This window comes from Panthera leo, chromosome B2 (assembly GCF_018350215.1).
Source record: "Panthera leo isolate Ple1 chromosome B2, P.leo_Ple1_pat1.1, whole genome shotgun sequence".
In the NCBI taxonomy this organism is placed as follows: domain Eukaryota; kingdom Metazoa; phylum Chordata; class Mammalia; order Carnivora; family Felidae; genus Panthera; species Panthera leo.
In genome coordinates, this window is record NC_056683.1 from 117816952 (window position 1) to 117843176 (window position 26225).

At 38.4% G+C, this 26225-nt stretch overlaps 1 protein-coding gene across 6 annotated transcripts in view; it reads left to right on the top strand.

Moving 5' to 3' along the window:
* The window catches only part of AKAP7 (A-kinase anchoring protein 7), a 158977-nt gene that overhangs the window by 22926 nt on the left and 109826 nt on the right, over nt 1-26225 (top strand). For all 6 annotated transcript variants that reach the window (XM_042939832.1, XM_042939835.1, XM_042939833.1 and 3 more), the window contains exons 4-5: nt 12331-12467; nt 18762-18922. In XM_042939832.1, coding sequence (XP_042795766.1) covers nt 12331-12467; nt 18762-18922 — 298 coding nt within the window. The remainder of the gene's footprint in view (nt 1-12330; nt 12468-18761; nt 18923-26225) is intronic.

Consider the following 26225-nt stretch of genomic DNA (forward strand, 5'->3'; position numbering starts at 1 on the left):
ATTCTGTACCTGGAAGCCTGTGTCCCCCACTCTACTTTACCTCTTTAGCCCTTCCCTGCACTGTCTTCCCCTCAGGCAGCCATCAGATCTTTGTATTTATGGCTCTGTTTCTGCTTTTTGTTTGTTTGTTTATTGATTCGTTTTAGAGGTGCTATTTAAAAAACAACTATTTTTACTATAAAGTTTTATTTTAAATTAGATTTAAGCTACACTAAATGCTTGTAAGCCCATTTGCTCTCAGCTCTTAAGTGTTTTTGGTGGTATTTTAGGTGGGCTCCATAGGAAACAATCCTATTTATTTATTTTTATTTTTTTTTTACTATCATCTTACATGTTTTTGAAATTTAAATCCAAGTTAGTTAACATATAATATAATAATGATTTCAGGAATAGAATTTAGCGATTCATCACTTCCATATAACACCCAGTGCTCATCCCAACAAGTGTCCTCCTTAATGCCACTCACCCCACCCAATACCCTGCCAGCAACCCTCAGTTTGTTCTCTGTATTTAAGAGTCTCTTGTGGTTTGCCTTCCTCTCTTTTTATCTTATTTTTCCTTCCCTTCCCCTATGTTCATCTGTTTTACTTCTTACATTCCACAGATGAGTGAGATCATATGATATTTGTCTTTCTCTGACCGACTTATTTCACTTAGCGTAATACACTCTAGATCTATCCACGTTGTCGCAAATAGCAAGATTTCATTCTTTTTGATGGCTGAGTAATATTCCATTGTATATATATGTACCACATCTTTATCCATTTGTCAGGAGATGGACATTTGGGCTCTTTCCATACTTTGGGTATCGTTGATAGTCTACTGTAAACATTGGGGTGCATGTGCCCCTTTGAAGCAGTACATCTGTATCCTTTGCATAATTACCTAGTAGTGCAGTTGCTGGGTTGTAGGGTAGTTCCTTGGAAATAATCCTATTTAAAAATTTTTAAAAATATTTATTAATTTTTTTTTAAGAGAGAGAGAGAGAGAGAAAGAGAGAGTACACACATGAGTGAGTGGGGAGAGGCAGAGAGAGAGGGAGACATGGAATCTGAAGCAAGCTCCAGGGTCTGAGCTGTCAGCACAGAGCCCAACATAGGGCTCGTACTCATGAACAATGAGATCCTGACGAGCTGAAGTCAGACACTTAACTGACTGAGCCACCCAAGTGCCCTATAAATAATCCTATTTAAACAATAAAATGTACTTAAACAGTAATTTAGAAAAAATATTAAACAGTCATATTTAAGTAATAATTTTGAGTGTGTTGCCAGATGGCATGTCAAGGTTCTCTCTGTTTGTTCACCACAACTGAGGAACCTTTCAGAAGCAGAAAGCAGTGACCAGGTAGAAAAAGAGGGATTTGAAATCTCTGCTGGGAAAGTAGTGGGATTTCTTGCTGCTCAGTCCTGTGCATGGAAATGATTATTGTGACATAGTTTCTTTAAAAATTACTCCCTGTACAAGTTTAATACTGCATGATAAACTTGGGTAAAAATCTATTAAAAATCTGGAAAATTTATGTGGTATGAATAATAGGAAATGGGACCAGCCAGTTGGCACAAACTAAGAAACCCTTGTATGTGGCCGAGAGCTACAGTATCTAATTCAAACTGGTGAAGCAGTGAGGGAGGAAAGAACACTTTACTTGGAAGACCGACCGTTTTCATATCTTGGCCCGATTTGAGAAGCAGATCTGAATTTCTGTATGATCTCTTTTACCAGTGTAAAACGACAGAAATTCCAAGTGCATCTGAAGATCCAGTTGGCTGTGTTGAACGAGTCATGAATCGGGCAGCATCCCATCTAGCAGACAGAAAAGTGCTCCCCAAGACTGCGGAAAAGGAAAGGATTTTAAAGGGAGAGAGGGAGGGGAAAGAAGGAAACAATTAGCAAAGAATCCATCGTGTTAGGCGGGGACACCCTCTGAAGGAGAATGGAAGGGGTCTGTCAGAAGTTTCCTAGTGCTGACCAGGAAATTGTGTGTTGACTGGTTACATCCCTGGGGGGCTGAAACTGCACTTAAGTTACATGTTAAGTCTTGGTTTGCTGACGTAAGGCTCTTAACATGTGTTAAGAGCCCATGTTGGGCCTGTGGTTTTCTTTAAAAAAAAAACAACAACGTTTTTTCAGTGTTTATTTATTTTTGAGAGACGGAGAGAGAGAGCCTGAGCAGGGGAGGGGCAGAGAGAGAGGGAGACACAGAATTCAAAGCAGTCTCCGAGCTGTCAGCACAAAGCCTGATGCGGGGCCCGAACTCACGAACAGTGAGGTCATGACCAAGCAGAAGTCAGACACCAAACTGACCCAGCCACCCAGGCACCCCAGGTGCCTGTGGTTTTCTTTTTAACAGGAGGCACATTTTAAGTTTGTTTCTCCCCTTATTTAACTGGAATGTTTCTAGGGAATGCTAATGAATTTTTAAAAATCAAAGCAAATGAAGTTGAAATCAAAGAAATAAATATTAAAAGAAAAAAAATAAATTTTATTGAGGCATTCCAAGAAATTTCTAGTCCGTGAGATACAGTTTAGCTGGGGAAAGAAGATACATAAGAGAAATTTGTATAACCTAGCAATGCAAGGTTTTAGAGTTTAATGCAGTAAAGAATTAGATTCTGATTTTACTGGTACATGCCAGTAAAAACCGTTATAATGCTTAAAAGTGTTTAGGTGATACAAACTTAATTTTTTTATTTTTTATTTATTTATTTTTAATGTTTATTTATTTTTGAGAGAGAGACAGAACGTGAGTGGGGGTGGGGCAGAGAGAGAGGGAGACGCAGAACTCAAGGCAGGCTCCAGGCTCTGAGCTGTCAGCACAGAGCCCGATGTGGGGCTCAAACCCACAAACCGTGCGATCATGACCTGAACTGAAGTCGGATGCCCAAACAACTGAGCCACCCAGGTGCCCCGAGGTGATACAAACTTTAATGTCATTAGCAATTGTATATTAAATATATTAAAATACCTTGATTTATTTGGGCAGGTTTTCTTTGAAATTTAGGGTTATATGTACATGTGGGAGTTAGAAGAAAGCCAGAAGTCAAAGGTGGTGCTGCTGAAGTGAGAAGTCTCACGCCAGGTCCTAAGGACCCAGAATGTGAAATAGGCAAAGCGACTTCCCCAAGGACGTCGGGACTGGACAAGACCCCGGGTTCCTTATTTTGATTTGCTGCTTAGAGATTTTTCCACTGCACTATAGAAGTTTGGGAAGCACTTCTATAAGTTGCTTTAATGAGGCCCTTCATGGAGTCTGTCTCCCTTCACACCTTCATTCTTTAAAAAAAATTTTTTAAACGTTTATTTATTATTGAGAGACAGAGAGAGACAGAGCATGAGCAAGGGTGGGGCAGAGAGGGAGAGACACAGAATCCGAAGCAGGCTCCAGGCTCTGAGCTGTCAGCACAGAGCCTGACGCGGCGCTCGAACCTGTGAACTGCGAGATCATGACCTGAGCCAAGGTCGGATGCTTAACCGACTGAGCCATCCAGGCGCCCCTTCACACCTTCATTCTTGGCGCCCCTGGTAGTCTGAACAGCAGCTCTGTGTCCCTTTCATGCCTGTCCTTCCTCTCCTAGCCTTGTTCTGACTGTGAAGATCAATGGGGTGACTGGTGGGGAAGGGCAAGGAGAGGGGTTGGAGAGGAAAGGGGCTGGAGAAGTTCTTTCTTTCTGAGGCTTAGTTCAGAATTTGGGCCACTAAAGTGACCAGAGGAAGGGGATGGGAGAGAACGGTCTGCAGCTCTTAGTTTTCATCCATAAGCTGCCGTAGCCATCGTGTCTGCTTCTTACCTTCTGGGAGGTGGTGTGGGATCGGGAAGAGTGCGACTTTGGAGTCCTACACGTCTTGTTTGAGTACCATCTGGGCTGCAAACTCCTCTGTGGATGTCGGTCAAGTTACTTAATTTCCGTAGCTTCCATTTCTTTAGGTGTAAAATGGAGGTGATAATGATTATTTTCTAAACCCAAATCTGGACATGTCACCCGCTTATATACTTCACTCTTTTCCTGTTGGTATTAGGATAAAGACAAAGACTCTACCATGTCCTGTGAGGTTCTACATGGTTCAACCTTCTCCACTTTGGCACTTGTTCCTTCTGCTTGAGTCCCTCTGGCCTTGAACTTGCCAGGGGCCCTCTCCCCCCAGAGGAAACCTTTCCTGTCTAGGAGTTTTCTTTCATCCCCTCTTGGTTTTGTTAATGTCAAAATCTCAGCTCAAACCTCTTCACCTGTGACCACCTGCCTTGGTCACCCCCTAGTTTGCCACCTCCAAGGTCTCATAGCTTTCCTTTTGTGATCTGTCATTCTTGCAATTGGAACTTGTTTGTCTTCCTCACAAAGTCTTCGGCTCATTCCCAGTACCTAGAGCAGAGCTTGGCAGGAGCAGAAATACACACAAAATACTGTTATTTCAGGGCTGAAGACGTATTCGTGGCATACCAAGTTGCAACCAGAACATTTACAATAATTCACAAATAAGAAATACAGTGTTACAATGTTGGTTTCATAATATAGGTTGAACAGCCATCCTTTGAGGGTCCCGTAACTCATAGTAGTGGGGAATGCGGGTGTCAAGTGACCTGGAAACCAAATAATTTAATGTTTCCCTCTCAAGAGACTTATTTGTGCTTAGTAGCAGGTGTACATACAAATACAGAGAGGAGAGGTAGGGTGGGAGGAGATTAGGAGGTGCATTTTACATCTTTTCTATGAACATCCTTTTTGTTTGTTTGTTTTAAAGTATCAAATGTTAATTTTCTTTTTTAAACTGCTTATGAGCTTTTGTGGGAAGGCCTGGGAAAAGAAGCAGCATTTATAACATTGTTTCAATGGGAGACTGTATTCCAAGTTCCAATTAAGTGACCTGCAAACAAGCCTTTGGAAGCTCGCACACTCACAATGAGTTGCTCTACTTTTGGCCTCTACTTGTTGGCATCTAGTTTTAAAGAAGAAAGTGTTCAGACTGACATGGGTCTTTGATTTTTAAACACATTCTTAGATGTTTGAAGTTCTTCATTAATGGAAAATCATAATTTCATACTTCAAAACATTTTCTTATTACGTTTCTTTATTTTTTTGAGAGGCAGAGAGAGACAGAGGGTGAGTGGGGGAGGGGCAGAGGGAGAGGGAGACACAGAATCCAAAGCAGGCTCCAGGCTCTGAGCCGTCAGCACAGAGCCCAGTGCAGGGCTCAGACTCACCAACTGCGACATAATGACCTGAACCGAAGTCGGACGCTCAACCGACTGAGCCACCCAGGCGCCCCCATAATTTCATACTTTTAAGAAATAGAATTGGAAAATGCACTAGAATGACTGGATAAAATATCCAAGTTGCAAGTATGTGAAAGGATGTGTTTCTCCATTACCTGCAATTATACATTAGTTTAAAAATAAAAATAAAGAATAAAAGAATCTAATGGAGTTATAATAAATCCTATATGTTTCTTAAATGCTTAGAATTGTTTAATTAGTTCTAGTTGGATTACTCATGTTGGTTTTATGGGCTTTCTTTATGACTAGTAATAAATATAAGGTAAATCAACATTGAAGTACAAGGGAACAATTAGAAATTGATTGAATTCAGGAGTATATTAATTTTTTAGAAGATACTTTTTTTTAATTTTTAAAAAATATTTTATTTTTGAGAGACAGAGAGAGAGAGACAGAGTATGAGCTGGGTAGGGTTAGAGAGAGAAGGAGACACAGAATCTGAAGCAGGTTCCAGGCTCTGAGCTGTCAGCCTGGAGCCCGACATAGGGCTCAAACTCATGAACTGTGAGAAACTGAGTCAAAGTTGGATGTTTAATCGACTGAGCCACCCAGGCGCCCCAGATAATATTTTTATACTATTGGAAAGATATGATTTTTCTCTGGGTGTTTTAAAAGGCATTTGTAACCTTTAATTCCATATTTCATCATTTAGTAATGTGAAAATTGCTGGTCTTATAAAAATAATAAAAGTAGATTTGTGCATTCAGTCATTCAATTCTTGCCTGGGAAATATAATTGTAAAAGTATTTGCTATCATGGTGTATATGTTGAGCATTTGGTAGACATAGAAAATTCTCCTATTTCGGAAGGACTTTTTACTTTTACTCCAGTTTTGCTATGTTACCAATTTTTCAAGTTCTTTTCATGGTTGTAGACAAGCGAGAAAAATGAAAGTATTCAGCACTGAAGAAAAATTATGTAGCAAATTGAAGTGATAATTCTGGTAAATATTAATGAGGCAGCAAATTTAGGAACAATATAAGTTAACACCTTAGAAAAATTCTGAAAATAATGTCAAAAGTTGAGGTCAAAGACATTCTTGTACTCTGTGCTAGAATGTAACTTCTCTCCCTCGTGCAGAGGTACATAATGTTAAGGGTTTTTATCTGCACTCATATATATATGCTTCGAGTCAATTAGAAAACTTAAAAGATATAAACATGTATTTTCTTATTGCATTATTTTTAGGCATGTGGAATATCGCTTAGTGCTGAGGTTTAACAGATGGATGTTTGTTTTTATTTTCTAGACACAAAGATAATACTCAGTGAAATATTTAAGATTTAATAATGCTCTTATTTTTGAAAGTTTCTTTGAATATAATATTTAAATGTGACTCTATAGTATTAGGTTTTTAAAATGTGCCTGTGCAGTACTGTCAATAGCTGGGATTATGGTGACAGATAAGCTTTAATGATTTTATTGAATTTTAAACAGCAGCTCTAAAAATTAGTTTCCTTTGGCCTGTAATGACACTGGTAGTTCTTAAAATGCAATACAGAGAAGAGTCAAGTATTTTTCCCTTTTCTTTTATAAGAATGTAATTAGGAATAAAAAAGCATTTAAAAAAGCTCTTAAGATGATATCAAGGAATATATAAATTAATCTGGAGCATCAAAGCATAGCTAGAAATACATCTCTTGGTTAGATTATCTGTAGAATTTTCCTAGATTGAGGTTAATCCTGCATCATAAGTACTGTGTGACATCAGAGAATTAGTCTTCCAAGTATTTTACAGTTTTTAATTTGCAGTTTACATGCTTCCAGATAATTAAAAAATAGGAATGGTCTAAAACTATTTTACTATGCAGAGCATTGCACTAAAATGCTGGATACACAAATGAGTGGAATTCTTTGAGCATTTCCCTGACTTTATACATAATTAGTGTTTGAGCCCAGAATCAAGAGTATATTTTTGTGAAAATGCAGGTACTCTACCCACTAAGTGCAAGTGGCAAGTCCCCAGTTATGACAAAAATGCCTCCAAACATTGCCAAATGGTACTTGGGAAGCAGAACTACATAGGGTAGAGAACCACTGAATTTAATTTTGGCAGTGTTGTATGCTTTATATTAGGCAAATGGTGTAGAGCTTGTGAAGTATTTTCATGTAGCTTGCCTACTGTGATCTCTAACACAATGCTGTAAGTTTGGCAGGGCAGATTTTATCATTCCTATTTTACAACTGAAGAAGCCAAGATTTAGTGAGAAGAGGTGACAGGTGTGGGGTCACACCTGTGGTAGACCTGGAATTAGAATCCAGAATTTTGGGGAGCCTGGGTAGCCCAGTTGGTTAAGCATTCAACTCTTATTTTCCACTCAGGTCATGATCTCACAGTTTCTTGAGTTCGAGCTCTGCATCGTGCTCTGTGCTGACAGTGTGGAGCCTGTTTTGGATTCTCTGTCTCTCTCTCTCTCTCTCCCTACTCCCTCACTTGAGCTGTCTTTGTCTCTCTCAAAAAAAAAAAATAAATAAACTGAAAAAAAAATCCAGAATTTCTGAGCCAAGTCCAGCATCCTTAATTTGTATTACTCTGATTGTAAAACAGAGTTCTCATCATAAGATACTTTTCGTGTGCAGTTAAAACAATATTATCATTTGTACCAGCTGAGATTTGTAGATGTAATTATATTGTTTAGAGGTATGACTTTTTTTTTTTTTAATTGATGTCTAGTTGACACACAATGTTATATTAGATTCAGGTATGCAACATAGTGATTTGACAAGTCTGTGTTTTGCTCTGCTCACCACCAGGGTAGGTACCATCTGTCACCATGCAGTGCTGTTATAATACCAGTGATGATATTCCCTATTCTGTACCTTTCATCTCCATGACTTACTCATTCCATAACTGGAAGTCTGTATTTCCCACTCTCCTTAACCCATTTTGCCTATCTTTCTATCACCTACCCCTCTGGTAATCATCAACTTGTTCTCTGTATCTTTGGGTCTGTTTCTGGTGTTTGTTTATTTGCTTTGATTTTTAGATTCCACATATATGTGAAATCATACGGTATTTGTCTTTGTCAGTCTGACCTATTTCACGTAGCATAATACCTTCTGGGTCCACCCATATTTTTGCAAATGTGAAGACCTCATTCCTTTTTATGTCTGAGTAACATTGCATTTTATACACATTTTATGTGTGTACACACACACACACACACACACACACACACACAATTTACCCATTTATCAGTGGACAGTGGGGTTGCTTGCATAATTTGGCTATTGTAAACAATGCTGCAATAAACATAGAGGTTCATACATCTTTTTAGTGTTTTTGTTTTCTTTGGGTAAATACCTGGTAGTGGAATTACTGGGTCATATAGTGTTTCTACTTTTATTTATTTTTTTAAGTTTGTTTATTTTGAGGGGGGGAGGGGGAGACAGAGAGGGAGAGAGAGAACCTAAGCAAGCTCTATACCGTCAGCACCTGTCATGGGGCTTGATCCCACAAACCGTGAGATCATGACCTGAGCCAAAATCAAGAGTTGACACCCAACCCACTGAACCACCTAGGCACCCCTCTATTTTTAATTTTTTGAGGACATTCTATGCTGTTTCCCATAGGAGCTGTACCAGTTTACATTCTCTTCAACAGTGCATGAGGGTACCTTCTGTTCTATATCCTCACTAACATGTATTTCATTTTATTTATTTTGTTGTCTTTTTCATTCTAGCCCTTCTGACAGATGTAAGGTGATATCTTACTGCGGTTTTGATTTGCATTTCTCTGATAATTAGTGATGTTGAGCATCTTTTCATGTGTCTTTTGGCCATCTGGATGTTTTCTTTGAAAAAATGTCTCTTTAGGTCCTTTCCCTACATTTTAATCAGATTGGTTTTTTTTTTGTTGTTGTTGTTGTTTTGTTTTTTGGCGTCAAGTTGTATAAGTTTTATACATTTTGAATATTAATCCTTTAGTGGATATGTCTTTTATGAATATCTTCTCCCATTCAGTAGGTTGCCTTTTCCTTTTGTTGATTGTTTCCTTGGCCTTGCAAGGTATATTTTCGTGTAGTCCCAATAGTTTATTTTTGCTTTGTTTTTCTTGCCTGAGGAGACGTATGTAGACAAATTTTGCTAAGGCCAATGTCAAAGAGATACGGCCTTTGTTTTCTTCTAGGAGCTTTATGGTTTCATTTCTCACATTTGGGCCTTTTATTCTGTTTTGAGTTTATTTTTGTGTATGGGTTAGTAAGTGGTCCAGTTTTATTCTTCTGCATGTGGCGGTCCAGTTTTCCCAATGTCATTTGTTGAAGAGTCTGTCTTTTCCCCATTATATATTCTTGCCTCCTTTGTCATAGATTAGTTGGCCATATAAGAGTATTTTTCCTTTTGGGATTTCTGTTCCATTGATATATGTGTCCAGAGGTCTAACACTTTTGAGCACCTTTAATATCCTTGACGCTGGACCAGGCTGTTGGCATATGAACCTCGATCCTCTTGAGCTGCTTTGTCATGCCATGAGCCAATCTCAGCGCTTCATTGTACCTGGAAAAACTCAAAAATTCAAATTTAAAATCATTTGTGAGCAATACAGTTTTATAATAAAGGTCTTTCTGAGAGGGCCAGTGTATTCTGTTACACAGTATTCAGTAAGACTTTCTAAAAATCTCCTTTGAATTCCTTTTTCCCCTCAGGGTTTCATTTCTTAAGTCAGTACCCACATCTCTGCCCCCTTTTTGTCCCCTCTGAAAACAAACCAATTCGTTGTCACTGTTGCATTTTTTCTCATGTATTGTAATTTATCCTTTATTTACATTCCTTTGCTGTTTTGGGTATATGATTTTGAAGAGATTTTTTTAAATCTTCTGTTTTTCAATTTATTTTAATAGAGTTAATACTAATATCTACCTTATAGGGTTGTTCAGAGGCTTCAGTGAACTAATATATATAAAATGCTCGCTTTAGTATCTAGAACCTAGTGATCACACAATAAAGGTTAGTTACTGCTATTGTTTTTTAAATATTGTTGTTTTATTTTTTATTAATTAAAAACTTTTTTTGAGAAAAACTTTATTTCGGTAAGTAAGTGATTAGGTAACTAAATTATGGGACATCTGTACAATGGGACCCTATTCCATTAAAAAAGTGAAGACATTATATATTTAATGATATGAAAAATGTCTAATCCTTTTTAGGTGAAAAAGCACATTTTATTATATGTTTATTTTTAAATGTTTATTTTTGAGAGAGAAAGAGAGACAGAGTGCTAGTGGGGGGGGGCGGGGCAGAGAGAGAGAGAGAGAGAGGGAGGGAGGGAGGGAGGGAGACACAGAATCTGAAACAGGCTGCAGACTCTGAACTGCCAGCACAGCCCTGACACAGGGCTCGAACTCCGGAACAGTGAGATCATGACCTGAGCCAAAGTTGGACGCTTACTTTGTCCAACTGAGCCACCGCCCCCGAAAAAGCACATTTTAGAATAATGTGAACTGACATTTACTGATGTGTCCTCATGCCAGTTATTTTATTTTATTTTATTTTATTTTATTTTATTTTATTTTATTTTATTTTATTTTATTCTATTTTATTTTATCTTATTACTTTTTTTAAATTTCTAATATCATTAATATACAGTGTTATATTAGTTTCAGGTATATTTTAAGTATTGTTTTTATTATTATTACTGGTCACTGTGGTGAGATGGTGGGTTAGAAGAAATAAACATTACCCTCGAGTTTATAACTTAGTTTTATTGAGATAGAGTAGAAGAAAGTGACTCTATAAGATCTTTGTGTACTATTACATCAAGAGCATTTTATTTATCAGGCAATCAGTATTCTTTTGCTGGGTTTCACAGAAGTGATCTCTTGCCTTGGGAAATATTATGTTAGGTGTTACTGCATAACTTCCTCCCAGGAAAACACCATTTCCTGTGTCGCCCTCTTCCATATTGCAAGGAATAGAGAAAGGCTGAGGTTATTTTGGGTGATGCGGATTTATCATAAAGACACGTGGGAAGTCAGATCCCAGGATGGCATCTCATGATTTCTCCAGTCACATTCTGCAGATAATGGGAACATTGTTCAGGATAAAACAGCTACTCTAGTATCAGAACAGTCTGCTGTGCTCATGATTCAGTTTTTTCTTATCTCTGCTGTTTTTTTTTTTTTTTAATGGACTCTGTTTCTATTGCCAGCCTCCTCTCCTTCCCCTTTTCTCTCTAATTCTGCTGCCTCAGGACTTCTATGTGCTCTCTTTTCTCTGAGTATTGCTTGGTTTGCTATTTCATATTCAAACCATTTTCCGATACACTTTTCTAGTCACATGTACAAGTTGACTAGAATTGTATCTGACTGGAAATGGAGGAGGGAAGAACATTGTTCCCCTTTTTGTTTCAGAGCAGGGACGGAGAGGGGAAGTCTGATGGAAGAGGAGGGGTTGCACCTCTCTGCGACTGTAATTGTTTTTCTAACATACACAATTGGACGTCTTTGCAACTCTCTCTCCATCGTTATGCCCCTCCTCACACATCTGGAAAAGTCACAGTAGTCACTCCTGTTGAGATTATTGCTGCCCTAAAAAATTTTAAAGGCCATGAAGAATGGGTTCTCAGACACATTCACTTGGGGACAAATAAATAATACTTCCAACAGGAATGGAATGTTGTCTGCTGGTTTGACCTTTCTGTGGCAAGAAAAACTTTTTTTTTTTTTAAATTTTAGGAAAGATCATAATTATCATGAGTCATACTGCAAGTTTCTGAAAAGATGCATGGTCACTGAGAGATTTTCAACCAGTGGGTTCAACCAGTGACCCAGTGTGTAAAACAAGGGTATTAGGTTTGATGTTTTCAAGATGGACAGGAATTATATGATTTAAAAAAACTCATACCTCATATTAAGCTTCCCAAGTCATTTTATCCAGGATATTTGAGAACAAGTAGGCGATTAAGCATTGTTTGGTTGAAGAATCTTGACATTGTTCTAATTTTGGTTGTTGCTTATTTTTCTTCTTGATTTACATTTTGCCATAAAGAAATATTGCTTACCTAATCTCTATTTTGTGTGTGTGTGTGTGTGTGTGTGTGTGTGTGTGTGTGAGATTAGATTACAAGAGGAATTAAGATCCTACAAAATGCAATAATACAACAAGACAAACAACTGGCCAAAGCAATGATCAGTGATGGCTCCTTTCATATTACCCTGCTAGTGATGCAGTTATTAAATGAAGAGGAAGTAAACAGGTGAGTAATATGTCTTCCTTGAATATCATTTTCCAAATTATTGCTTTAATGTGAGTAAACATAGAACCCAAAGAGGCACTGAAATTGTAAGGAAGTATTCTTTGTTATAATTTGTTCCGGTTAATAGTCAATGTACAGAATTAGCAATATAAATATTCCTCCTAATCGAGACTTTAAATTGTTATTGTTATCAAATAGTTGCCCTTGGTTATGTAGTTGTTTTCCCCATGTTAATTATGTCAGCACTCTGGAGGCCGACCATTTAGGTTAGGATTCTTGGTAAAGATTCTGGAACTGTGACACAACCATTTCTGAATAGCTGCCTAATTTTGGGCAAATTGTTTACTTTTTATGTAAATGGAAAAAAATAATAGTTTCAATACATGTAAAGACTCTTTGTACAGCCCCGGCCCACAGTAGGTGGCTGATGTTATTGTTATTAGAGCTGTCCTCTATTCCAGTAGATAGTTACAATTTTACCTTACTCATTCTTGAGTACCTATATACTACCCACTCCTAATTCCAGAGTTGTGCCATAAAGTTTGAGTATATAAGTCATTGATTGCTGCTTGGAGTGGAGAACCCTTGGTCTTCCCCCAATTCCCTGGGGTACTCCTTTCCCTGTTACTACCTGTATAGCTCTCTGGATTGAGCTTAAGCTTTAGCTCTTTGGAAAACCAGAGCCAGAATGTATTGCAGGTTACTTCTGAGGGAATGAAGAACAAGGCTTGAATTGGGAAGGGGGTGAGGAAAAGGGAGAAAACGTGAAACTAGTGACTCAAAATATGAAGCCCAATTATGATTCTTGTAGTTATGTCTTTTAAACAGTAGACCCTCATGTGTTTAGAGATCAGTTTTCCATTCTATTCCAACCTGATCTACCCAAGAGCAGGTCTGGGGCACCCTGCATTTGCAGAGAGGACCAGAAGATTTTATTTGGCTTGCTTTCACTGTTCACTTTGCCAGTCAGAAGACAAAATAAATACTGTGATGCTCTTAAGGGAAAAAGAGCCAAAGAAGATGTGACATGAGGAGTCGAAAGCCTGAGAGAAGTGTCCTGTGTGTGTTAGAGTGGTGAATTAGTCAGGGTTCTCCAGAGACACACAACCAACAGGATGTATATCTGTATGAATATCTAGATATATTGATATCTCAATATATCTGTATCTGTGACTACATACAGAATTTACTTTAAAGGATTAGCTCATGTGCCTGTGGAGCCTGGCAGGTACAAAGTTTGCAGGGCAGGCTAGAGACCTAGGGAAGAGTTGCTGTGGTCTCAAGTCCAAAGGCAGTCTGGAGGCAGAATTCCTTTCTCGGGGGACCTCAGTGTTTCGGTAAGCTGGCGTGAAGGGTGGCAAGTAGGAGACATGGAGCCAGCAATAAATTCAAAAGACCTTCAGTGTGGTCAGTGAAAACACAGACAGCTTTGAGGAGGGTTGTAGGTGGCTGCTCTGAGACTTATTGTCCAGGGTGGGAGGGAGTATAGAGCCCTTCCAGTGCTAGGTGGAGTAAGCAATGGCAGAGGAAGAAGTATGGAACCAGATACAATGTCCTGGCTCCCCTTTCGGGGCTGAATGTTTTTCCAAACCTGGCCCTCACCGGTGTTGGAACAGAGAGCTAGGAATGATAGAGACATTCACATTGGTTTGGGGTTCTCAGGGTGAAGCTGGGGAAAGCTCAAGCTCTTTGGAGAAGTTCCTGTTCACTGATGCTACAAGAATGTGGTGTCACATAGGTGGTAGATTAGAGTTGAGGAAGATTTCCAACAGATATACCTGAGGTAGTTTCTTCAATTCCCCATCTCCTATCAAGACATATAGATGAATCCAGAAATTTCTTGTGCCATGGTGGGTTGATGTGGAGGCCCAACTCAGAAAAAATTGGTGGGTCAGAAAGAACTGGATAAGAGACAAGGGCACACTGCTGAACATCCATGTTTCTTGATGAGAGACTCTGGCAGGGATGTGCTTCTGCAGTATGTGCTGGTACAAAGCCCAGAAAGAATAAGCATGTTCTCATGGTCCCTGATATGGGACACCCAAGGATATAGCCAGACCAGTCCCCCCAAAATGGGAATCTCTGAGGACTCAAACAGCAGGCAGTCTAGAGACCTCCCTCAGTCCTCTTAGAAGAGTAGGCTGGAGGGGCACCTGGGTGGCTCAGTCGGTTAAGCGTCCGACTTCAGCTCAGGTCATGATCTCACTGTCTGTGGGTTCGAGCCCCCCGTCAGGCTCTGTGCTGACAGCTCGGAGCCTGGAGCCTGCTTCAGATTCTGTCTCATTCTCTCTATACCCCTCCCCAACTTGTGCTCTGTCTCTCTCTGTCTCTCAAAAATAAATGAATATGTTTTCTTTAAAAAAGGAAGAGTATGCTGGATTCCTTGGGAAGGAAGAGGAGAGGGAAGGGAAAAACTCCTGAGAGGAGGTTTGAATTAACTGAATAATTGTACTCCAAAGAGACCTTTTGAAACCAGCAAAGATCCCCGTTGACCAGTAGGTTTAGGTTTATCTCTGTCATCAGAAGTAGGTCTTGGCCGTGGCAAATGGCATCCGTGTGTCAGTCCTGTTCCTCAGCCTCCACCTCCCATACAAATATTCTGCTTTATTCTCTTAACAGTATTGTGAGGCAGCACAGAAATGTCATCTCTCTTATACGTACGGGGAAGCAAGAGCCCTAGGAATTAAGCAAATGCTGGTTAGTAGAGAAGCCAGAACTAGTCCGTTCTCTTATTATTCCATGGGGCATGTCTGTGAAAGATGGGGAGGCGGAGAGAGAGGGGGTAGGATGGAGACAAAGGAGAGGATGAGCACAAGGGCATGAAAGCAGTGGGGAGGATTAGTCTGCATAGGTATGAAGGGCCTCCTGTATCTCAGTGGTCTCTACTGATGAGCACGTGGTGTGCAGTGGGGTTAGGGTGAGGGGGCAGGTATGCCTCCCGATGTATTGTACTGTGTACATTTCTCAGTGGAGGTGGGACTGCCTCTAAGTCCTAAGAGACTTTTAGAAATATTTGGGGGGCATTTTTGGCCGTCACCATTACTGAGGAGTAATGTGGGCATCTGATGGGCAGGAGCGAGGGTGGCTAAACCACCTGCGGTGCATGGGAGAGTCCGGAACTAGGAAGCATTTTCTTGCCCTAAATCATGGCATCACTCATTGAAGAATTACTGTACAGAGCATGGTGACGGTCTGCATCATTCATCCCTGTGTTTCACCATGTCATTTTGCAAATACTTTCAGTTTTGTGGGAAAAAAACCCTAAATGTTTAGCAAGTCTGCTTTGTGTTTGAAGAGTTAAAGTGGCATCCTTATGCAACTTTATGATACTGGAAATATTATCTCTACTAGAAGATGATGACCAGATATTGCAATTCAGTAATTCCTCTTGACTAAGTTAATTTTTTTAATGTTTATTGTTTATTATTGAGCGAGAGAGAGAGAGAGAAAGAGAGAGAGAGAGAGAGAGAGAGAGACAGAGTGCAAGCAGGGGAGGGTTAGAGACAGAGAGACACAGAATCAGAATCAGGCCCCGAGCTGTCAGCCCAGAGCCCGATGCAGGGTTCGAACTCACAAACTGCGAGATCATGACCTGAGCTGAAGTCGGATGCTTAACTAACTGAGCCACCTAGGCGCCCTGCTCTTGACTAAGTTATAATGAAAAATCTAAGAAATAAATAAGGTTTGCTATACAGACAAGATAGTGTTTTACAACTCAACCAAGATTATCAGCCATGTGCAAGATACTGAGTTAAGTGCTTTGGGGAAAATAAAGACGAGTCAGGAATGGCTCTTATGCTTATGTATTATACAGTTAAGTTGACTGAATACCATATGAACTCAAAAATTAAAATATAGAAATGTAAAACATGGTGTGTTTCATGAAATATAAAATATTAATGGAATTTCAAAGGAGAAAAGATTTACTACTAGTTTGGGAAACCAGGGAAGTGTCTGTGGCAGTATGAACTTTTAAGGGAGGAACAGAATCAAGGTGTGGCTTCGCTTTGCGTTGCTATATCGTGAGAGAGAAATGAATTGGGTTTTCTGGTAAGACGTTATTTATATGAAGGATTTTCTAAGTCTCTAATCTTTTCATTTTACCTTTCATCCTGTACTGTATAATATGCTGACATCTATGTTGTCGGTTTCTTGTTCTGTGTTCTTACTTTTCAAAATCTAGCATCATATTTTGGGTGTTTAATGATGTATTGATCAATGGGTTGGGTGTGGAGTATGCAGAAGCATTTTCTTGAAATCATGAATTTCTTCATGGGCGCCTGGCTGACTTAGTCAGTAGAGCATGTGACTCTTGATCATGGGGTTATGAGTTTGAGCCCCATGTTGGGTGTGGAGATTACTTAAAAATTTTTAAAAAATCATGAATTTCTTCACAAAGGACTTTAGGTGTAAGGTCCTTTGCCCTTACAGGGCAGAAGAAAGGCATAGAAATTTGTAAGGCCATCCACACTTAGCTGCTGAGTTGAAAAGAAGACTGTCCTTCTTAATTTCAAATACTCCTTTTAGTCTGAACTCTAGTTTGAGAGTTCTTTTTTTCTGTACACATATACTTTTTACTTATTTTACCATAAAGAAGTCTTTCCATAAACCACTCTTCGAAAGTATTCTATTTAAAAGAATTTGAAAGTTAGTGATACTTACCAACAGACACTATGACTTTTTCTCACTCTGCGATCAGTGACATCTCACTGGGACCTATTTATTGATTTTTGCTCCTGGAGAACTGAAAAAACCGGGCTGAATTTAAATCATCTATATTTCTTTAATGAAAAATGGGATATAGAATTCACGGTCTCTGAAAAGCCCTAACCTTTAGCATGGCCTGCTTTAGTATATAGTTATAATTAAAATAAGTATCTTGATTTCCCCCAATTTATGCAAGATGAGCCAGAAATGGCTGTTCTGTTTTCATGTGTTCTAGCTCATGGCACACGGTGAAGGACCGTGCCTCAGTAAAAGTATGGACACTGTCTTTTAGGATGGACACAAATAAGGTTAGGAAGGATTGGGTTTAGGATGTGGATTTGGAGGTACAATGAGAAATGTGGACATTTCCAAAGCTATTTTTTAAATTTTTGTTTATTTGTGAGAGGAGGGGCAGAGGCTGGGGAATCTCAAGAAGGCTCTGCACTGCTGGTGTAGAGCCCGATGGGGGGCTCGAACCCATGAAACATGAGATCATGACCTGACCCAAAATCAAGAGTTGGATGTTTAACCAACTGAGCCCCCCAGGTGCCCCTTCTAAAGCTATTTTGAACAATTGTATATTATGTTATGACATAGATAAGAATTGAGACTCAGTATGAATTTATTTATGAAGTCAGTTAAAAACTTTATATGGAAGGTAATTTAGAAATATGAAAGAACTAGAAAAATACTTAAATTTCTCTTCACACATTTAACTTATAATTACTAGTGAATGATCAAGATAGTTTAATGATGTTTCACCAGAAGGGTGTTTTAAAACCCTATTATATAAGATTGTGCTTATTTCTTTTTGGAGTAATTGCTGCCCTCTAGTGAGATTTTAATTTTTTTCTCATAACAACATATCTGCACCAGAATTCTCTTTAAGATGGAAATAATTCATCCTAATTTTCAAAATATTCTAAACCTGATGATGTTTAATTCATTAATATAGTAAACACTTGTTTTATAAAGAAAAATAAAGCACTTGAAACACAGAGTAGCCCTATGATCACATAGGTTAAACAGAAATAACAAACTTATGTGGTTGCAGTTGGCAAATATAACCTTTTATTTTTGTTTAATCCAGTTACAGTATTATCTTATTACGGAGGCTATTGTAGTTTAAGAGATAATGAAGTTTTAGTAGAGTGCCTTGCAAATAGTAAATACTGTATTAGTACTTTTGATAAGAATTTATAACTTTTCTTATAATCTAATAATATAAGCTCTTGTGGTATTAGGTTTTTGGAATATATTATCAGTAATGTTTTTGAGTTGTCCCTGCAGTGTTTCCTTGATTAAAAACTTCTTGGTGAACAATAAAATAGTATTTTCTTTCATGTCTTTGATATAAATTATAATTAAGTAAAGATGTAATTCACTTCTTCCATAGTTTTTATTTAAAAATTAATATTAGTTGTATTTTAATCATACAGATTAGATTTTGAAGTTATTTTTGAGCTCTAAAATAATTAGAACAAATATCAAAATTAACTTATCTTTCTAAAAACTGATTATTTCTTGTTTGGTTTTGTATATCTTATTACCTAATTTATTACTGAAAATTGTATTATCTCTTACCAGTGGTATTGGTGCTCTTTTGGAATTAAAACCATTCATAGAAGAAATCCTCCAAGGAAAACAGTTGATTTTGCCTTTTCAAGGGATTGACACTTTTGGAAATCAGGTTGGATTTGTGAAGCTGGCAGAAGGAGATCACATAAACCCACTTTTGGAGATAGCAGGTAAAATGAACAGCAACACATCCATTTGAAATCTCATCTGTTTAAAAAAGCAATCTTCTCCCCATCCCCAATTCTTATAATAGAGGTTTTAACTTTGGGGAGCCATTGTAACCTTACTTTATAAGTGAAACGCTTCAGTATCTGCTTGTGTAGTTACGAGCCAAATAAAACACCTGAAAGTTATCTTGATTTTTTTTTTTTAAGTATAGTTGACATACAGTGTTCCATTTGTTTCAGGTGTACAACATAGTGATTTGACAAGTTTATACATTATGCTCTGTTAACCACATAGCTGTAGCTGATCCAATACATCGCTATTACAGTATCATTGACTGTATTCCTTATGCAGTGCATTTTAGTCCCATGAATAACTGGAAGTCTGTCTCCTACTCACCTTCGCTCATTTTGCTCAACCCCCTACCACTTTTCCCTCTGGCAACCATCATTTTTGTCTCTATTTATAGGTCTGATTCTGCTTTTTGTTTATTCATTTGTTTTGTTTTGTTTTTTGGATTCCACTTATGAATAGAATCGCATGGTATTTGTCTTTCTCTGTCTGATTTATTTCACTTAGCATAATACCCTTTAAGTCCATCCATGTTGTCTCGAATGGCAGAATCTCATCCTTTTTTTGTGCCTGCGTAATATTCTATTGTATATATACCAGTCTTTCTTCTCTGTTTGTCTACCGATGGACACTTAGGTTGCTTCATATTTTGGCTATTGTAAATCATGCTGTAATAAACATAGGGATGCATGTATCTTTTTGAATTAGTGTTGTTGTTTTGGGGTTAATACTCAAGAGTGGAAGTATTGAATCATATGGTGTTTCTATTTTTAATTTTTTGAGGAACTTCCATACTGTTTTCCAGAGTGAGTGTACTATCTTGATTCTTTGACCTGAGGATATGTTGATTCTTGGCTATCTAGAAGGTGGTGGGTTGGACTCAAGGACCTGCTAGGACGGTCCTAATCATAAGTCTGAAGGGTTCCAGTGCTTTTCATGACATTTGATATAAACTTGGCATTTAATAAGTACCAACTGTGTGAATAAGAATCACCAATTGCCTATTCAGAGGCTTGTGGGCATTGTCAGCCCTGTTCCAGAGAGTCAGCACCTTTTTCCTTTGTACCACATTTTCCCCCCTTCCTGAAGGTTCTACTCTCTGAGCAGGTCCATTGGTGATGTTAGAAGGTCTCCTATCCGTTGAGAACAAGTTGCTTAGTACAGCACAATTGAAAGTGTTTAGGGAAATATAAGCAGAAAATTACAAAATCTGGATGGATGACTTTTGAGTTGATCCAGAGACTTGTTTGGGTGTTAGTCTACATGCTTTAAAAAATTTTATTTGCATATTCTGTCAGATCATTTCAGGTCATTTCATTTCAGGTTTAGTGATTTTTGGTTCATAACACACTCACCATTGGTCCATGCTTGTTTTGCTCGGTATACCTATCTATCCATCTGTCATCTATCTACCATCCATCCATCCATCTATTTAATTAATTAATTAATTTAAAATGCTTATTTGAGAGAGAGAGAGAGTAGTAGCAGGGGAGGGGCAGAGAGAGAGGGGGACAGAGGATCTGAAGCATGCTCCATGCTGACAGCAGAGAACTGTATGTGGGGATCAAACTCAGGAACCGTGATACTGTGACCTGAGCTGAAGTTGAATGCTTAACGAGCTGAACCGCCCCTTCATCCATCTATTTTAAAATGGTATCATAATCACATGGGAATCCACCACCAAACAAAAAGCACAAAACAAAATCCATAAAACAAATGCTAGGACATTGGCAGTAATCTAATTGTATTATCCTTTTTGTCAACGCATCCCATGATTGTCCTTCATTTAAGCTAACCATCATCCTGAAGCTGAAGTTGGTGTTTATTATGTCCTTATATTCTCCCAAAGTGTATGTATTTTCAAGTGGTTTTAACCTTATAAAAAGGTTATCATGTATATGATTTTTTGAGACATACTTTTTTTTTTTACTTAATATTATATTGCCGTTATGCAGTTTTATAGTTGCCTATTCAAAAGTGCATTTCTTGGGGTGCCTGGCTGGCTCAGTCTGAAGAGCACGTGACTCTTTATCTCAGGGTCATGAGTTGGAGCCCCATGTTGGTTATAGAGATTACTTAAAGAAATAAATAATACAAAAAACCTAAATACCCCCCCCCAAAAAAAACACCCACAAAAAACAGAAGTACATCTCTTTTAGGGTTAAGGGAGGCATTGAGGATTAAGTTTCATTTCATTGTTGGTTAAGTTTTCTTTTGTGAAGCAAAGTACATATAAACAAACATGCAAACAATATTTATGAGTCAAGAAGGACTTAAAATTATTAGTTGGTCAAGGAGAAGGCAACTCTGACAGTTTTGATAGCATAAAGCATTTGGGAACCACTGTCCACAGTTAGCAACTTAATCTGTTCTTCCTAACTGCTCTGGAGAAAATGCTCGATTTAGGTTTTTTCTTTTGTAATATAAATTTCTCTGAGCTCAAGAAACATTTCTAACTAGTCATTCATTCATTGTTCTTTTAAATAATTCAATGGGTGCTTGCAACATTGAGAATTCCATCCATTCTTAGCAAATATTCTCACAAAGGCGGTTTCCAGTATTGGTGAAAGATCCATTGTGTGCCGAGGAATGTGAAATCTTGCCAGCTTTAGTATGAGTATGAGCCGAAGGGTATTGGTTTGTCATTTTAGGAAAGGCCACTGCCCCTGTAATTCCTTTCTTGATGGGAGAGACTGTTGCTTGAAAATGTATATACTTTTCCAAAATTTAAACAAAACATTACAAAAATGGAAAATAGAGGGGGAATAGCATTCTGTCCTCATGTAATCAATGTTTGTTATACTTGCTTTTAATCTCTTGTGCATATATTTTACTGTTGCTTTTGATTATAGTTTGTATGCACTGGTATAAGAAGTCTAAATACTTAAATATGTGTATGTAAAATTTTCATTGAAGTTTTTAGTTGGAGCACTCTATATATACAGTGTTCAGATAGGCTGTTCAATACATGAAATTTTTGTCAGTATTTCACTTCATTAGATTTATTTTGACAAGAATGCCTCAGGATTAGTATTGTTTTAGTCCAACAGTATCAGTAAATAATGTAATATTTGTCTTTGTGTCATATTTTATAGACGATTTATTCAAATAATACATTCCAACTTTTAAAAGAATATATTCCATTGACCAGGCCATTACATTTCTTAACACTGTGCTAAACTATGCATATGTATATGCCTATACAGGAGTTTTAAAATCTTTTTTGTTCAGAATACAGAGCTAGATGCCCTTAATAGAAAGGAGAATTTTTAGAGAAATTTAATTATTAAAGTATTGATAAAGAAGTTTAAGTACATGTTCTGAAGTAAAACCAACTTGAAAAGTAGTTCAAAATTGTAATTCATGAATAGCGTGATTTACCTGATTTTCATAGAGTTTTAAAATTTACAAGTTAATAGAACAAATTCTTAAAATATTACATAGTTGTTATAAAAAAAAAAAGAGGACTGAATTTTAGACACTAACACTTGAAGTCATTGCTGAAAATTTTGCAAGATAAAGAATAATTTAGAATTTTTAATGTGTAAAATTGAAGAAAATTACTGTACATTTTGAATTAATACAGTCTGAATATATGTGCTTTTGCCATCAGTACTTGAATTATACCCCTGGATCTGCTGGCTACTACCCGTTATTTCTGGGAGCCGCCTAGTGGGCCGAAAGACCAAGCCTATGTTTGCACACTGTGTCCTTGTAGGTTTATGGCGATAGCTGCTTGAGGAAGCTGGTAAGACGTGTGGCATCAGAGCTCTGAGTGTCAGCTTCCTATGTTGACCTTGAGAAGTCCTGTTTTTCCAGAATAAAACAGCACCTTCTCCTTTCTTAGCAGGACACGGTAGCTCATAGAGCTAAGAAGATACTGAAAATTATGCATTTTTGTGGCACTTCTCCACATCTTACAATGCTGAAATTGCACTGAAAAGCTTTTTGTGTGGAAGTGAATATGTGATTTTATTAATTTATTTCAGCAAAATGTAATTTTGTTAAGATATGTATTAGATTGAGAGATTGCTAAAAATGTAGCCTGCTAGAATTATAAGAGTTTTTGCAAATCTCTCTTTTTTTTTTTTTTAATGAGGAAAGTGCCCCTGGTTAGCATGTGAAAAGACTCCAAGTGTATTTATCTCATATAAAGAAGAGTGAAAGGTTTTAAGGATATTCATTTGAACGTTAAGCTTTCTCTTATGTTGTCACTTCCCCCAAAAGATGGAGAGCATATGCCCTGTGTTTTCTGCTCCCTGTGGGGATTCCGTTTGGTTGCTGGCATCTTTGAGCCTTTCTAGGCTGCTCTATGACCACATGAAATCTTGGACTTCTAACCACCACAGGCAGTGGGCATCCTTCCCCTTCATGGCCTGGGTTAGGCTGTCTTCAAAAACATCAGAACACCTTAGCCACACTTCATTTAGAGGAAGCAAAGACCAACTTTTCTCCCCACTCAGGATGAATGGCAACCCTGCACCACTGACGACCTTCAGAGCCTCTGTTGCATGCCCCACCTCATGCGCAGGCTTCTGTAGGTACAGCCCCCCCACACTTCCTGCCCCTTCTCCTTGCTCTTTTACCCTTTTCCACTGTCCCCGCAGGGGAGGGAGAGTGTTTTTCCTCCTGCCCTCCTGGATTGTCCTCCAAGGACCCATAAAATTAGACTGACAAAAGGTTAACAAGAAAAAAACAAGGAGTTTATTAATGTGTGCAGTACATATCCAGTGGAGAAGCCTCAATGAAGAGTAGCTCAAAAGGATGGTTGGGGCATCTGGGTGGCTCAGTCGGTTAAGCATCTGACTTCAGCTCAGGTCATGATCTCATGGTTCATGAGTTTGAGCCCCACGTCAGGCTCTGTGTTGACAGCTCAGAGCCTGAGTCTGCTTCGGATTATGTGTCTTCATCTCTCTCTGCCTCTCCCATGCTCACACACTGTCTTTCTCTCTCTCTTTCCAAAATAAATAAACCTTAAAAAAAAAAAGGGTGGTTAGAACTTGGGCACTAGAGCATCTTAACGGAAGAACAGTTACTTTGTAGAGAAGTGATAAGACAAAGGAAGAGGTTTTAGGCTTTCCAGAGTGGTAAATTGTGGGAAGGTAAGTATGTGCGAGACTCTCATGAAGTAAGGTGTGTTTGTAGAGGTCCAGCTTGACCATAAAATTTTCCTGGGAGAGGGAATTTGGGGCAGTTTCACTTTTTAGAAGTGTTTGCTCTTAGACAGATAAGAGAGGCTCTGGGAAGTTTTCTTTCTACATATGCTGAGTCTTCTTTGCCTCTAGCTCAAAGTTCTTATGCCAAAGTAGCATCTTTTGGGGTGGCATATTCTGGTTCCCTCCATCTCCTCTTTTGTTTTACCTGATTATCTGTCAAACACTTAAATGGATTTACTTTGTGCCATTATTCTAATCATTTTACAGACATTAGTTCATTTAATTTTAACAACTCTATGAGAGAGGGACCATTATTATCATCCCCATCTTTATAGGTAGGGAAACTAAGGCATAAAGCAGCTAAATAATTCGTTAGTAAGTGGTATAGCCAGGACTCAAATCCAGGCAGTCTATTTTAAAAAAAGTGTTACTATTATTGTTACTCTTATTCATTATAATATATGTGTGATATATAATGTCCATAAAGAAGAGTATTTGGGGGGCACCTGGGTGGCTCAGTCGGTTGAGCGTCCGACTTCGGCTCAGGTCATGATCTCACAGCTTGTGAGTTCGAGCCCCGCGTTGGGCTCTGTGCTGACAGTTCAGAGCCCGGAGCCTGCTTTGGATTCTGTGTCTCCCTCTCTCTCTGCCCCTAACCCACTCACATTCTGTCTCTGTCTCTCTCTCTTAAAAATAAATAAACATTAAGAAGAGTATTTGGTACAGAACAAATGCTCACTCAAGAAATGTTAGTTACCATTATCAACATCACAGCATAGTTTCCAAAAGCATTTTTTAATTGTGTGACTATTTTTATTTATTTATTTATTTATTTATTTATTTATTTACTTATTTACTTATTTATTTATTTTAACGTTTATTTAATTTTGAGACAGAGAGAGACAGAGCATGAACAGGGGAGGGGCAGAAAGAGACAGAGACACAGAATCTGAAACAGGCTCCAGGCTCTGAGCTGTCAGCACAGAGCCCGACGCGGGGCTCGAACTCACGGACCATGAGATCATGACCTGAGCCGAAGTTGGACGCTTAACCGACCGAGCCACCCAGGCACCCCTGTGTAATTGTATTTTTAAATGATTGTATAATATGTCATTGCATCCTAATTTATTTTATTGTTCCCCTGTTGTTAGACATCCTCTTTTATTGAGGAATAATTGACATATGAGATTATATTAGTTTCAGGGTTTACAACATAGTGATTTGTTACGTACGTGTCTATTGTGAAATGACTGGACAGAAAGTCTAGTTAATATTCATTACCTCACATAGTAACAGATTTTTTTCTTGTGATGAGAACTTTTATTTACTCCCTTAGCAACCTTCAAATACCAATATGGTATTATTAAGTATAGAAACCATGTTGTACCTTATATCCCCTGACTTATTTATATAATAACTGGAAATTTGTACTTTTGGTTCCCTGCCCTCATTTTGTCCACCCTGCACCAGAGTCTGTGTTCTTCATCACTGTACTAGTTACACTGTAAATTAGCAACTGGACTCCTAGTTTGCGGTAGCATCCCCTTGACCTTCTTGCCTTAGCTGATCTGAGATTTGCTAATCTGAGATCACAGCTTCCTCTGGGTGAAGGCTGCTCCTTCCACCACATGCCTCACACCATGAGGCCCAGAGGTCATCCATTTTCTCTCCGTTCTCTGTTGCTTTGTCCCCAATCTGCCCTCATGCACAATCCTTATTGGTGGTTCATGCTGTGGAGTTTTGTCACCCTCTACCTCTCATTCTTGCTGTTGTCCAAATATTTCCTCTCACTTGTTGAGCACTTTGTTTCCTACCTCACACTGCGACCCTTTCTTGCAGCACCATGAGCACAACCATCTAACCATCCTGGCTCAGAGTGAGCTGTGGAAGTGGAGTCTGTTGGGACTGACTTTGCATTCAGTTTCCTTATTTGTAAGATGAGCATGATAGTAACTGTTCTCAAAATAGGATAACGTACATGAAGTGCTTAGCGCAGTTTGGCACATATACAGCGGTAAATAGATGGTAGCTGTTATCATTACTAATAATGATAAGTCCTACCCCTCCACCCCCCTGCTAC